The sequence below is a fragment of the Miscanthus floridulus genome, chromosome 6, assembly GCF_019320115.1.
Source record: "Miscanthus floridulus cultivar M001 chromosome 6, ASM1932011v1, whole genome shotgun sequence".
Lineage (NCBI taxonomy): Eukaryota > Viridiplantae > Streptophyta > Magnoliopsida > Poales > Poaceae > Miscanthus > Miscanthus floridulus.
Window position 1 is genome coordinate 9919788 of NC_089585.1, and position 14883 is coordinate 9934670.

Sequence of the window (14883 nt, forward strand, 5' to 3'; positions counted from 1 at the left end):
GTGAGTAGTTTTTTTAGACTGCATCTAAGTATATGCTATGGTTAAATCTATGTATATCTAGAAACGCCAAAATAATTTAAAATTAATTTAGGAACGGAGGAAATAACCACCATATATAGAATTTATATGTAGAATTTAGTTTTTTATATGCTAGCTTTTGAAAGTTATAGTATTTAAAAGCTGGATTATACAAGCTAAGTTGAGAGGTCACACATTGTAAAAAAATGAGCTAGACTGATCCGTTGAGCAAAACTATCATAAATGCCCTCAATCTCTGTATTGGATGGGCAAAAAGCGAGGGGTAGATTCATCAAGATGGATCCACAAGCTGTAAGATCCTGGGTTTCTTTGGCTGGCTAGGGCCCGTTCGGCTTGCTGAAACTTGACTGGAAAATACTGTTCTGGCTGAATTGTTGTGAGAGAAAAACATTGTTCCGACTGAAAAAATAAGCTGAATAGTGTGGATTATAAGGCAAGCCGATTGTGGAATCTGAAGGCTCTCACATTATTAAAGTTGGCTAGAAGTTGGATCTGTTTGGATTCCCATGCCTCAATTCCATGGAGAGTCCGCGAAGAGGCCTCCCAGTACCACACACACGGCGACAGGGGACGAGACGATTCTGGTTGAGCGTCCGGTTCTGGTTGAGCCTCCTGCATGCATTGATCTCCGATCTTTATGCGAGCTTCTAGAAGCTTATTGTCAGTTAGGGAAGTGGAACAGTTGGAGCTTCAACTGAGATCCATGCATGCCGATTGCAACGTGGACCCTCAATCATGCCAAACGCTAAACATCTAGAAGCACGTGCTCGATCTTGCTACGCGCAACTGAGATCCACATCCATCCCGATGGACCCTCAATCATGCAGAATAAGGGCGCGTTTAGTTCCCAAATTTTTTAGGTTTGGCTACTGTGTGGTTACTGTAGCACTTTCGTTTATATTTGTTAATTAGTATTTAATTATGGACTAATTAGGTTCGAAAGTTTCGTCTCGCGATTTCTCACCTAACTGTGCAATTAGTTTTTTTTCGTTTACATTTAATACTCCATGCATATGCCGCAAGATTCGATGTTGCACTTTGGGGTGAAATTTTTTGGAATCTAAACAGGGCCTAAGATAAGGTATAATATTGACATAGAGAATCCACAGTGTAAATTACTCCTGTGCATGGCAGGAACTAGCTAGGCAATCATGTGCTCTGCATCGTCAGCAGCAGATTGCATGCAGGTCGTCGGTCATCATCTGGACAAAAAATTCTGGAAGGCGCATGCGCAGCGCAACCATTGGAGACACGCATCGTCTGCCCTGCCCTGCAGCCTGCACTGCCCGGTCGGCATCAGTTCGCCGTTGCCGACCATTCTGGAAAATCATGTGCCGTACAGTACGTATTATCCAGAAAACCTTTTGATTTTGCCACGATGAAAGATCCCGAAAACCTTAAATTTGCCCGGCTGATCGCACTACAAGAAAAACCCTTATCCATAACGATTTACTTTCGTCATAAACAAGCAAAAACGCGTCACGGTTAATTTACCATAACGATTGGAAAGAAACATCATATATCCCGCGTTATATATTTGCTGGACTGATATAAGCCGTCACATATTGGTATTTGTGTTCGTCATGAAATCCTTGGAAGCCTATTCAACCCAGGCTAGGCCCAATAGTGTGTGACAAAATAGGAGAAAATTTTGTATTTGACCCTAAAAATAATGCTTCTTTCTTATTTGACATCGAAACTGAAAATCTTTCCTATATGTCCTGAACTCGAGTTTTTCTTTCCTATTTGACACTTCCGTCAGTTTGGGTTGTTAACGGTGTCAAGTCCTATGTGAAAAGTCCATTTTATCCCTAGAGTTTTTTACTAGTCCTGGCATTCCATGGTTAATACTGCTATCTTTTATGAAACATTGCAGTTTAAGATAAAAACATTCATAAAAGATAGCAATATTAACCATGGAATGCCAGGATTAGTAAAAAACTCTAGGGGTAAAACGGACTTTTTACATAGGACTTGACACCGTTAATAACCTAAACTGACGGAAGTGTCAAATAGGAAAGAAAAACTCGAGTTCAGGACATATAGGAAAGATTTTCAGTTTCGATGTCAAATAAGAAAGGAGCATTATTTGTAGGGCCAAATACAAAATTTTCTCACAAAATAGACCGTCATCTCCATCTGCCACGTACGACGTTTCTCGTCATAAATTTGAGTTGCCATGTAATCGTCACGTGTACATCAAAATCGACCATCATAGATTATATAATGAAAATCACATAAAGCCCAACAATTTGGTTATTTTCCACTACGTACATTAACACAAGATGTTCTGATCATCATAAAACTTGAAACACAAAAATAGGTCCTTGTCGACCTTCACATCTATTACAATAGCATTCTAGACAGAAGTGCATAGGATTGAATTTTTTTGCTATATAGTGGCAATCCTTCAAAAAAAACATCTATTGCATCATGGTTCTGGTCTTTGTACTTGTCTCCTGAAAATGACACATGTGCAATATTACTCATATGTAGGCAAATTAAACCGTAGGCAAGGAACAGGGTGTCAAGTCATGTACAATAAGGGCAGATAATTACTGCTTTTTTTATCGGGACAGATAATTACTGCTAACTTACCTTGTCGAAGTGTTGCTGCTGTTTTCTTAAAACCAAAAACCAGGGACTGAAAACAATTCGGTGCTCCTGCTATCTGAAAACAATTACTACATATCAAGTTCTGCTATCAAGTGTTGCTGCTATCTGAAAACAATTACTACATATCAACAATTCGGTGACTGAAAACACATTATATACTTATCTTAGTTCCCACAACAGTTGTACAGAAATTCGTTTGATTCACAAAGTGAATTGGCAGTTCATTGCACTTGGTTCAGTCATTCAAACCCATAACAGGTAGCAAGCAGGTGCAACAAAAAGGTAGGCAAGTAAAAAGCTGGAAGGATTTGCATATATAAGTTCAAGCAACTTAGTTCAGTCATTTTATCAAACCTATAACAGGTAGCAAGCACATGTGCTGACCAAGGCTCTGAATCAGTATACGAAAGAACTTACACTTTATACTTGAAATTAAAAACATACCACCTAAAATAGTTGAGGTCCCCATCTTTCACAATCCCAAGTTGCAACCTACCTACAAGGAAACATTGGAGACCATGACCTCATTTCACAATGCAAAATACAGAGAGACCATCTGTTACTGAATCTGATATAGTTTCTAGCCACGACAGGAGTAAATAGAGAAGAGATTGAGGGGTGTTGATGGGTTCATGGCGACCTGATTCTTGGCTGCATCTCTGAGGAGCGCCGGGGGTCGGTGAATGCGATGAATGGGGGTGAGCAGCGCAACCGGGAAGGCGTAGCCACCCAGCCCGACGGATTGCGAGCCCGGCGCGACGCGTTGTTCGGGAGCGGACAGGACGGACGCCGAAGGGATGGGGTGTGCCGCCGCCGCCGGGATAGGCCCAAGTTTCGCACCTGGTGGAGGGGAGATGGAGGGGGCGCCATCATCGGAGGTGAGCCACGCCGTAGGGGGCCTCCGCCGGAGGGGAGCTGCGCCATAGGGGGCCGCCGCCGGAGGGGAGCCACGCCATAGGGGGCCACCGCCGGAGGTGAGCCACGCCATAGGGGGCCACGCCGTAGGGGAGCCGCCGCCGGAGGTGGGCCGCGCCGGACGGGGCTGCCACCTAGAGGGGGCTGCGACGGAAGGGGGCTGCCGGAGGTGGGCCGCACCGGACGGGGCTGCCGCCGGGGGCGACGACGATGGTGGTGGAGGGAGCCCGATCTGTTTTCAGAGAGAAATGAGAGAAGAGACGGCGGCTTCGTTCGCGTGTCCTTAAACACGGTTTAGAACCGCTTCTTTTCTTATCTAAAATAGTAATTTTTTAATAAATTTTTTCAGATCCATCCAAAATTTCCCCAAGCCAACGGGGCTGGCGGCTGGTGGGAGATGCTCGATATAGAAAAGCTAAGTCTATTCTTATATATACTCGATGCTTGTAAATGGGCCGACTGTTGGAGTCCAAATAAACCCATCACTGATCCACGACGTTTTCGAAATACGTTCACCTAGAAACCGTCATGATAAGAAGATTTCTTGTAGTGTCGATCTTGCTGGATTACCCGGTCCTCCCGTGCCGCGTCTCAACTTCCTACACGATCCGCTCGACGCGTCCGGTGGCGTGACGGACTGCGTTGGGGTCGAGCGAAGGCGTCAAGTTCCGGACTCATCTAATGATTGGTGCTTACCAAATCGGGCTCGATCCGTGGTTGTCATAGGACGGCCGACCGCCCCGTACGGCACGTCGTCCCGCCGCACCGCACGTCGGCAGCCGCGGATCGCCGGCCGGCACCGCCGCCGACCCGGCGCGTGTTCGTCACGGCGCACGTCACGGGCGACGACGTTGCTTTTGCCCGCCGAGTCCGCCCGCCCGCGGCGCGCCTGCCTGCCCCGATCAATCACGCAGAGCTAGGGGCCACACGTGCGGCAACGGCAGGCGGCAGGCGGCAGGCGGCAGCGGGCTGTACGCGTACTCCGTATAGTCGTAGCTGGTGGCCGCGGACGTCACGTCGAGCAGACGAGGAGCAGCATGCATATCCAACTCACGGAGACGATTGAGGTCGGGAGTCCGTGCGTCGCCATCACCGATTGGGCAGGGACGGACTTGCTTGTTGTTTTGTTGCCACTAGGCCGGCCACCGCTCGGCGCACGCCGCACGCCGCACGCCGCCGCGGGAGTTCCTTTCGTTCCTTGTCTCTTGTGTGCTCTCGCCTGTTTCTAGAGCATGGCCGCGACATCGATTGCGATTTATTTAACTTCTAGAGCAGGGCCGCGACATCGATTGCGATTTATTTATTTAATTTAATTTGCTGGGAATCAAAACTATAGACTAGATCCCGGGATCGGATCGGATCGGAGTCTCGCTGCTTGCATTGCTGTCCACCCGTCAGTCAACTGGTTTCCGGTTTTTCCTTCTCTTCATTTGTTAACTAGGATTGCCTCAATCTATCCATCCTCGCACAAGTCGTCTCGCTCATCAGCGATAGCGCACGACAGGGTAAATAATGTATAGAAACGATGACGTCAGGACAAAGTAGGCGGAGATGTGGAATATATGAACATGGTGAAATTATTGGCTTAATCATTGGCCTCAATCTATCCATCATCGCACAAGTCGTCTTAATCATTGGCTTTGTATATTGGAGGGTGTTGAAATTAAGCATCACTCTAACATGAACTATATATGTAGCTTTGCGTCTGCAAGGTAGGATTAGCAGCGAATGGAGGGACCTACATTTAGACGAGCAAGGGCAAAGGCCGCCACTTACTTCCCAAATTTCAACATGGACATATATAGACCCTATTTATTGAGGTTACAAAGGCATAAATATACTCTACCAATATTATATCATCCTTGAACTTTTGGGCTAGTTCTACCCCTGACGGTGAAGACGATCACTTGTGAGTTGTGACATGTTAGAGGCTGTGGATATGTATGATTGTGGGAGGAGGAGCATGTTAGAGGAAGGTAAACTCTGGCAGTGGCGTAGGATCTGGTTGGGGAAGTTTGGGTTGGGTTCGCTCTTTTTATGAATCATAGTACTGATGCATACGCTCACATACATGCCCTTAGAACACATGCACATGCACATACATGCTACCTATATATGAGCAACTTGGAATATTCACACACCATCCATCAATGTCAAATTTAACAAAGGATAAGTATATGTGAAAAATGGAATGTTATTGTATGCCTTTATGGAAGAGTTTGATTCATGCATATTTGTTCCAGAAGGAAGATGGCGGCCAACAACAAAAAGGCAAAGGCCAACACAAACTTTGGGGCAAAGAGACAAGAGAGATGAGATCAGAGTAGAAGAAAGAGAGGAGGGGTAGTTATCCTGAGTCAAGCTCAGGCTTTTTCAAATTTGGGCTTCGTTTATCTGGTTTTGTGATGGCATCCACAAAGTTGCTCTAGGATGCCACATTCAACCATACGAGGTTGTTTATTGAAATGCACTAAAGAGATGTTATCATGTGATTTTGCTAGGTGAAAGAGATGTTATCATGTGATATTGCCTATATGTGTTTTGCCTTTCTTGTTGGTCAAGATTTGGAATTTACTTTATAAATATGTTCATAAGATTTTGTGCTTCATGTATGATATTAAAACTTTCAAAATCAAGTTTAAAATTTGATGTTAGAATCAACAAGTAATCTTACAAAATATGTAGTGTATAGATTAGGTCTAAAAAATATAGGACCTGACTTGAGAAAATGGGTCTAAGAACAAACCCCAACATGAAGAGTAGATCACGATATCCAACTTAAAAAGTTAGATCTAAAAATAAAAACAAATACGTATGAATTGAGAACATCAAAGCAGATCTATATCTTCCCATGAGGCCAGGAAAGTACTTCACCAACTAGGCTAAAGAGAGCTCACGTTTTGTCATCCTTGAACTTTCGGGCTAATTCCACCCCTAGTGGTGAAGAGGGTCACTTGTGATATGTGCTACACCAAGAACAACGATGGCTACTTAAGACTGTGGGAGGTGGCGCATGCTAGAGGAAGGTGATCTCTGGCGATGGTGTAGAATCTGGTTGTATTATGGAAGTTTGGGGTTTGCTTTTTTTTATTGTGTGAATTCCAGTTCTAGTGCAGACAACGCTCATATACATCTACACACGCTCACCCCCGTGAAACACATATACATACATGCTACCCCATGAGCATGCATTCGATTATTCACACTCCACCAATAAATGAAAATTTTGAGAAATGATTATATTAGTCCACAATGTAAGTGTGTGCCTTATTTCAAAAGTCATTTTGTCGGGTTCATAAACCCGGGGTCCCCAATAAACCCGCTTTCCTGCAAAACCCGGCCCAGCGGGCGGCGCAGCGACAACGCGCGCTTAGGCCGGCCCAGATACATAATGACAGGCTGAGACAACGATCCGGTCCCGACCGGAAGGTCTGGCCAAGGTGGGACCACAGTCCGACTCCAACCGAGGATACGCCAGACCTCTACTCGCTGCTCTTTCCCGACCAACACGGTCGGGACCGACTGAGAACGACTGATCGGGGACGCCTGCTCGGTGAGGGCCCGGGGATCAGGCGGAGCAGATAAGGTAAGACGCTCAAGCCAACCGTAATACCGAAAACCATACCCTACCATGCCCTACGCAACTGCAGGACGATGCCACCAGGTCATGCCAGACGGGCACTATACAACCTTCCGGACGTGTCAGAGCACAAGCAGTATTGTAGACGCCGACATTTGCCGTACCAGACGAACATGGTAGAGCCTGCTAGATGCGTCTGAACATAAACAATATTGTAGGCGTCGATGACCGTCTCGTATCCGACAGTGTGGGCAACAAGACTAAGTAGCACACGTATACACTCTCTCTCTTTCTCTCTGACTTGTAAGGCCATCCCTTTCAACTATAAAAGGGGATACACTCTCTCCCAACAGAGGAGACTCGACAACCCGAGGACTCGAACAGCTGAACAGCTCTAGAGCTCAACAACCACACAGAGCATACAATCCAATACTTAGCGCACGTTAGAGCACCCATCACTCTCTTCCATTCGGTTCAGAGTCCGACCGGGTCTCTAACACCCCCCTTCTCATTCCTTACTCGTTTGTAACCCCACAATAAATATCGAGCACCTAGGCTCAGGAATAAAGTCATCGACTGACTAAAACTGAACGTAGGCACGTTGCCTGAACCAGTATAAATCTTGTGTCATTGAGTGCTGGACCACATCCGATCACAACACATGGCAAAACTACAAATATTTACTTGTTGGTCAAATTTCGCACCGATAGTTGGCACTGTCCATGGGGAGGACACCGTGCGTTCATGCTTTTTGGTTATCGAATGGCCCACCTTTCCACCATCTTCGGCATGGCGGGCTCGAGTGATACGATTCGCTTCGGCTCGCTGGAGTTTCCCACGCTTCCACCTGTTGTGATGTGGGTTCCTCCCATCTTCGAGCCACTCTAGACTTTCCTCTTCGGAAGCCTAGACTTCATCGTCGACCAGCTCGACGTACTCCACCTCCACGAGGAGGCGCTCATCCTGGCGTCCACTGGAGGAGGAGTGCCCCCCACCGACCCTGGGCCTCTCGACGGCCTCAACGTCAAGACACTTGCGCTTCGCCTTGAGCCCATGCTGGGCTCAAACCCCACGGTTAGTGATGTACATGTTGTTCTTTACTAACTATTTAACACCCTTCGCCAACTCTCTGGAGGGACCCCATTGTCCCTACCATGATCGCCGTGCGACCAGTTCCCCTATGGCTTCGCGTCCCCCATGGACGCGTGCGCATAGGGGCTCCGAAGGATGCTGATGCTGATGCTGCCCCCTCTCATCTCCGAGTTCATAGGGATGTTGGGCTACGCTCCTGCCTTCTTCCATGACCTCGTCGATGACAAGGTCAAAAGTGACGGCTCTAGCATCGGCGACGTCATGGCACCTGGCCACCCTCTATCCTAGGAGTGCACTATGGCGGACGCCCCAGGATAGCTACCGGTGGTAGTGGAGTCTCTGCAGGCTCACACCCCTTTGGACCCCTATGTGAAGGCCTTAGCGCGTGCGCAGGAGTACGGCGAGGAGTTATGACAAAAGGCGGCAGAGCTAGCTGACACCTATTCTGGCGTGCTCAGCGCCACATGCTGCGTCACATGCGTGTAACCCGGTGAGCGTCGCTCGAGGTCACGCCCGTTAGGTCCAGCGTAACATCCTAGATGGAGGGAACGACCCCCCCTCAGTTTGCTTGGGCTGGCCAGAATATCGCTGCTGTGGTGATGCTTCTATGTGGCCTCCCCGAGCCTACCGACCCCCAGGAGTAGGCAATCCACCAGAACCTTTGGGCGCTGGTGAAGACTGCCGCCGTTCAGCAGGCAGAGAGCTTCGCATTGCAACACCGGCTTGTGGCCTCTTGCCCAACTGGGGGACTGGGCCGCACCAGTCGAATTGCTCCATCCACTCACCACTACAGTTGCCGGGCATAGGGCAGGAAGCCGTGGCTACACCGTAGCCCAACCCAGCGTCCGCTCCACACCGACCACCTATGCGCAAACGGCTTGGGCCGAACTGTGACACTCACAGCGTCATCAACAATCGATGCCACGCCCGACACGATGATGATGTCCATCAAGTGGCAGCGAGAGAAGGTGGCATGGGCCCCGGCCTGACCATCGAGGAGTGCGGGGACACGCACCCCAGTCATGGTGGCCGACCAAATGACCGGAGCCCCAGTTAGGATAGACCAGGGCCATGGGCCTTTGGTTGTCACATCCAGACAGCGTCATTCCCACAATGCTTCCGACCGCCCACCAACATCACCAGGTACACCAAGGAGACGAACCTCGATATATGGCTCGAAGACTCTTGACTCGACTATCGAGCCGAAGGAGTGGATGATGACTACTTCAGCATTCAATACCTCCCCATCTGCGTAGGAGAGCATGTTCGAGCATGGCTCGAATTCCTTCTGCCCAACAGCATTCGCGACTAGGCAGATCTCTAGAGGGTCTTCATCAAAAATTTCTAGGGGACGTATGTCTGTCGTAGGAATTCCTAGGGCCTCAAGAGCTACCAGCAGGAGCCCAATGAGTCCCTATAGGATTACAACCATAGGTTCTCAAAGTAGTGCAACTCCCTTCCTGATGTCATCGACACGAACGTTGTCAACGCATTCCTCTCTAGGACAACCTATAAGTCCCTGATCTACAAGCTCGACTGTATAAAGCCTCGTACCACCCGTGATGTGCTCGACATCACCACGAACCACACCTCCGGCGAGGAGGCGATCGGGGTGGTCTTCAACGGTGATTGGGACAGGGCAAGACCAAGCGCGAGCACCAAGGTGAGGGCCCTCCACACAAAAGGACAAGAAGAACGAGAAGGATTAGCACCGATCGGCCAACCTAGCTTTGGTCACCACGGCCGACCGTGCAGGCAAGTAGCCCCAGCAGGGCCAGCTCAACCACTTCAACAGGCTCATGGAGAGTCCATGCACCAACCACGCCTATCCCGTCAAACACCTCTACAAGGACTACGAGCTCCTCAAGCGCTTCCTGTGGTAAGCCACCAAGCCAAAGGAAGGGAAAGGCAAAGAGGAGGAGGCCAAGAAAGGAGGCACGATGGGCAAGGATGAAGACGACTTCCCTGACCCTGAGGAATACCTCAAGATCTTTGGGGGATCCAACGCCATCCACTCCAAGTGCCAGCACATGGTACGCTATAGAGAGGCATACGCCACCCAATCAGCCATCCCCTCTTTCCTTAGCTGGTCAGACTCCCCGATCACTTTTGTTCAGAGAGAACATCCTTCCCACATCGCCCAATAGGGTCGCTACCCGCTCATCATCGGCCCCATCATCCACAAGAAGCACCTCACCAAGATGCTGATGGACGGAGGCAGTGGCCTCAACATTCTCTACGTCGACACCCTCAACGCCATGCGCATCCCCTTGTCGAAACTCCACCCAGTGAGCTCTCCCTTCCACGGTGTGATCCTAGGGACGCAGGTGTACCCACTCAGGCAGATCGACCTGCCCATCACGTTTGGCGACCGAGCCAACTTCTGCTCGGAGGTCCTGACCTTTGAGGTGGTGGACTTTCTAGGGTCCTACCACGCCATCTTGGGGTGGCCATGCTATGCTAAGTTCATGGCGATCCCCAACTATACCTACCTCAAGCTAAAAATGCCAGGACTAAACAGCGTCATCATCATGGGTAGCACCTTTTTGCACGCCTACATGTGCGATCGCGAGCATTACAAGCTCACCACTACCATCATCAACTCCACCGAGCTCCTTGAGCTCAAGAATTCAGTGACTCCAGCAGCCCCCGACTGCAATGAGATGACCTCCTCGAGTGCCTTCCATCTGACTAAGGAAACCAAGGTGGTGGGGATCGACCCCACTGACCCAACCAAGACAGTGCGGATCAGAACCAAGCTCCTAGCCAAATAGGAAAGCGAGCTCACCGACTTGCTATGCGCAAATCATGATATCTTCGCATGGAAGCCTTCTGACATGTTGGGCATACCAAGGGAGGTTGCCAAGCATGCACTACGCGTTGTCCTAGGCTCAAAGCCCACCAAGCAACGCCTGTGTTGCTTTGACGACGAGAGGCGTAGGGCCATAGGCGAGGAGATCACCAAACTTCTGGTAGCTAGATTCGTCAAAGAGTTATACCACGCCGACTAGCTAGCTAATCCCATTCTTGTGAAAAAGAAGAATGGGAAATGAAGAATGTGTGTTGACTGTACTGGTCTCAACAAGGCATGTCCAAAGGACCATTTTCCTTTACCACGCATAGACCAGATAGTCGACTCCACCTCAGGATGTGAAATTCTCTTCTTTCTGGATGCCTACTCAGGCTACCACTAGATCGCGATGAAAGAGTCCGACCAGGTCATGACTTCTTTCATCACCCTGTATGGTTCGTACTACTATGTAACCATGCCTTTCGGTCTGAAGAATGCTAGCGCCACCTATCAATGGTGCATGCAACGATGCTTCGCCGACCAAATCGACCCGCTCGACCAACCTAACCAAGTAGAGCAGCCAAAACCAATAATCATCGTCTATGTAGATGACATAGTGGTGAAAACGGCTCAAGCTAGCAACCTGATCACAAACTTGGCTACTACATTCATGAACCTCCAAAGGTTCAGCGTCAAATTGAATCCTAACAAATGTGTTTTTGAGGTTCCAAAGGGGAAGCTGCTCAGATACATCGTGTCTAAGCGTGGCATCGAGGCCAACCCCAAAAAAATCACGGCCATCTCCAACATGGGCCCTATACGCAATGACAAGGGCATACAGAGGCTCACCGACCGTTTAGCTGCCCTGAGCCGGTTCATCTCTCGACTAGGCAAACGGGGGATGCCTCTCTACAAACTTCTCAAGAATACAGACGTATTCGTCTGGATAGAGGAGGCACAGCAAGCTTTGGAAAGCCTCAAAGCATCACTAACGTCGTCCCCAATCCTTGTTGCTCCCAAATGGAGAGAATCCCTCCTCCTCTACATCATGGCAAGCAACCACGTTGTGAGCGTCGCCCTCGTCGTTGAGAAGGAGGAGCCAGGACACCCCCTGAGGGTCCAACGACCAGTGTACTTCATCGATGAGGTACTCGTCGATGCCAAGGTTTGCTACCCCTAGGTTTAGAAGCTTCTATACGTCGTTTTGATGGTGACATAGAAGCTCCAGCACTACTTCACCAGTCACGAGGTCATCATTGTCACTTTGTACCCACTGGGAGACATTGTCCACAACCGTGACACCATGGGATGAATCTCCAAATGGGCTCTTGAGCTCATGGTACACAACATCAGGTATGTCCCCCGCACTGCTATTAAGTCTTAGGCTCTTGCCAACTTCATCACTGAATGGATGGAAGTCTAGCTCCCAACCTCGGACGTCGCCCACAAATACTAGATGATGTACTTCGATGGGTTGGTCATGGAGCCTGGCTCGAGAGCTAGAGTGGTTCTAATCTCCCTGGATGGGAGCAGGCTCTGCTATGCAGCCCGTCTCCATTTTTTAGCCTCAAAAAATGCATGGAGTATGAGGCACTCATAAATGGACTACGCATCACCGTCGAGCTCAGCGCCACGTGGTTGTATGTCCACAGCGACTTAGAGTTGGTCATCGACTAAGTCATGAAGGGGTCCTCCTACAAGAGCCCTCTAATGGTGGTGTATTGCCAGGAGGTTCGCAAGCTCGAGGACAAGTTCTGAGGGATTGAACTACATCATGTCTCTCGAAAGGACAATGATGCTGCCGACTTCCTCGCAAAATTAGCGGCCAGACGGGAACCACCCGCCGATGGGGTCTTTGTAAACGACCTCTACCAGCCATTTGCCCACATCCGAGAGGATCCGACCTAGATGCACTCTGACACCAATCTGGCACTCGGGGGGGCTTTGACCCCTCGACGTGCCCTGACCCCGACCGAGCGCTCGGGGGCTCCAACCTTGGCGCCTCCATGGCAACGTCGCCCGATGACATCGCCGTGATTGTGCTTGATCTGGCCAACTGGAAAGCACTACTGCTCGCCTACCTCCTCAAGGAGGTTCTCCCATCGGAAAGGACTGAAGCACGACGAATCACTAGATGCGCCAAGATGTTCATCGCCATCAGCCATGAGCTTTACAAACAAAGTTCATTGGGAGTACTCATGAAGTGTGTCCCAACAGACCAGGGGAAATAGCTCCTCCTTGGGGTCCACACTAGAATCTACAGTCATCACGTGACCCCAAGGTCGCTGGTCGAGAAAGCCTTTCGCTAAGGTTTCTACTAGCCCACTACACTCCGAGACACAGAAGAGGTTGTCCATAGGTGTAAAGGATGCTAGTTCTACGCTCGGCAAACTCACCTGCCTATGTAGGAGCTTCAGACCATCCCCATCACCTGGCCATTCATGGTATGGGGCCTCGACATGGTTAGACCCCTCAAAAAGGCCCCGGGAGGCTTCACTCACCTACTCGTGGCGGTGGATAAGTTCACTAAGTGGATAGAGGCGAAGCCCATAACTAATATCCACTCGGAAGAGGTGGTCAAGTTCTTCCTTGACATCATCTATCGGTTTGGTGTCCCTAATTGTATCATCACCGACCACGGAACAAACTTCACCGAAAAGAAATTCCTAAACTTCTATGACGGATATGGCATCAGGATCGATTGGGCCTCAGTTGGACACCCGCGTACTAACAGTCAGGTCGAGCAGGCCAATGGCATGGTTCTCCAAGGACTCAAGCCCCGCATCTTTGATTGACTAAAAAAGTATGTCATGCAATGGGTTGCAGAGGTCCCAGCGATCCTCTAGAGCCTAAGAATGACCCCAAACCAATCCATGGGGTTCACCTCTTTCTTCCTAGCATACGGAGCCAAAGCAGTATTGCCATCCGACCTCGATCATGGCGCCCCAAGAGTAAAGGCCTTTGATCAAGATTGAGCCACAGAGGCTCAGCAGGACGTGGTTGACCTACTTGAGGAGGCTCGTGAGATGACCGTCATCTGCTTCGCTCGTTACCAACAAACTTTCTGTAGGTACCATGAAAGAAAAATCTGGGGGAGGATCCTCGAGGTTGGTGATCTCATACTCAGGAGGACCTAGTCAACCAAGGACAAACATAAGCTCTCTCCACCATGGGAAGGACCATACGTGGTGGCTGAGGTGATCCAACCTAGTGCCTATCGGCTGAAGGATGACAACGGCAACATTCTCGCCAACACATAGAACATCGAACAGTACGTTATTTCTTTCCCTAAAGCTCGGTCTTACCGCTTATTTCCATTCAACGTTTGCTCCTACAGCACCCCAGCCCGAGCACTCTTAGCCTGGGTCACTCGAGGGCTCCATGGGGGTGCGAGACCACCCCCCCTTTTTAGTATTATGTAGTAATACTTTTCGCCCAAACAAAAGGGCGTCACCCAAATGAAAGGGCATTATGTTCCTTTGATTACCCTACGAACTTGCGCTTTTAGCCTCCTGACCGATCACACCCCGCGACGACCTATGGTTATGAGCAGCCGAGCCTCATGGGCCACGCCCGGGTTCTTAAGGTTGCAGCCTATGGGTCAACAAGCAGGTGTGAAAAAGAAAGGACAAAAACAAAGCTACGCAAGGATAAAAACAAGGGCGGATGGGACAAGTTTCCCCTCGTAAGTGATTTCATCATGAATATAAACTGTTCACACAGGGGCTCCCCCACAAATTTATTTTTTACATAAACTGACTATTTCTACTCTAACTCTATTGTGGCCGCCCGGCAGTGTCGGTTGACGGTGTGGTAGGAGAGGACGAAGGCAGCTCAGCTATGGTCGGGA

The 14883-nt window shown here is 49.3% G+C and overlaps 1 protein-coding gene across 5 annotated transcripts; it reads right to left on the reverse strand.

Annotated features, from left to right (window-relative positions):
• Positions 1-2207: 2207 nt before the first annotated feature.
• Positions 2208-3666, reverse strand: LOC136457593 (uncharacterized). Of its 5 annotated transcripts, none has more exons than XR_010759757.1 (4): positions 3296-3666; positions 3100-3151; positions 2638-2710; positions 2208-2498 (listed from the first exon to the last, which is right to left on the reverse strand). XR_010759757.1 is itself a non-coding variant. In XM_066457621.1 (3 exons), the coding sequence occupies exons 1-3, from the start codon at positions 3641-3643 to the stop codon at positions 2386-2388; spliced, it is 534 nt and encodes a 177-aa protein (XP_066313718.1). In that variant the 5' UTR covers positions 3644-3666; the 3' UTR covers positions 2211-2385. The 5 variants fall into 5 exon arrangements, 1 of the variants encoding a protein (XP_066313718.1); XR_010759759.1 differs by having other exon boundaries at positions 3073-3151; positions 3296-3433; XR_010759756.1 differs by having other exon boundaries at positions 3100-3666.
• Positions 3667-14883: the final 11217 nt, after the last annotated feature.

Excerpts from the sequence above, each read along its gene's own strand:
- LOC136457593 (XM_066457621.1), bottom strand. The coding sequence starts at position 3,643 with ATGGCGTGGCTCACCTCCGGCGGTGGCCCCCTATGGCGTGGCTCCCCT. Across the intron at positions 2,711-3,295 it reads GAGATGCAGCCAAGAATCAG|ATAGCAGGAGCACCGAATTG; the intron begins GTCGCCATGAAC and ends AATTGTTTTCAG. Across the intron at positions 2,499-2,637 it reads AGCAGCAACACTTCGACAAG|GAGACAAGTACAAAGACCAG; the intron begins GTAAGTTAGCAG and ends TGTCATTTTCAG.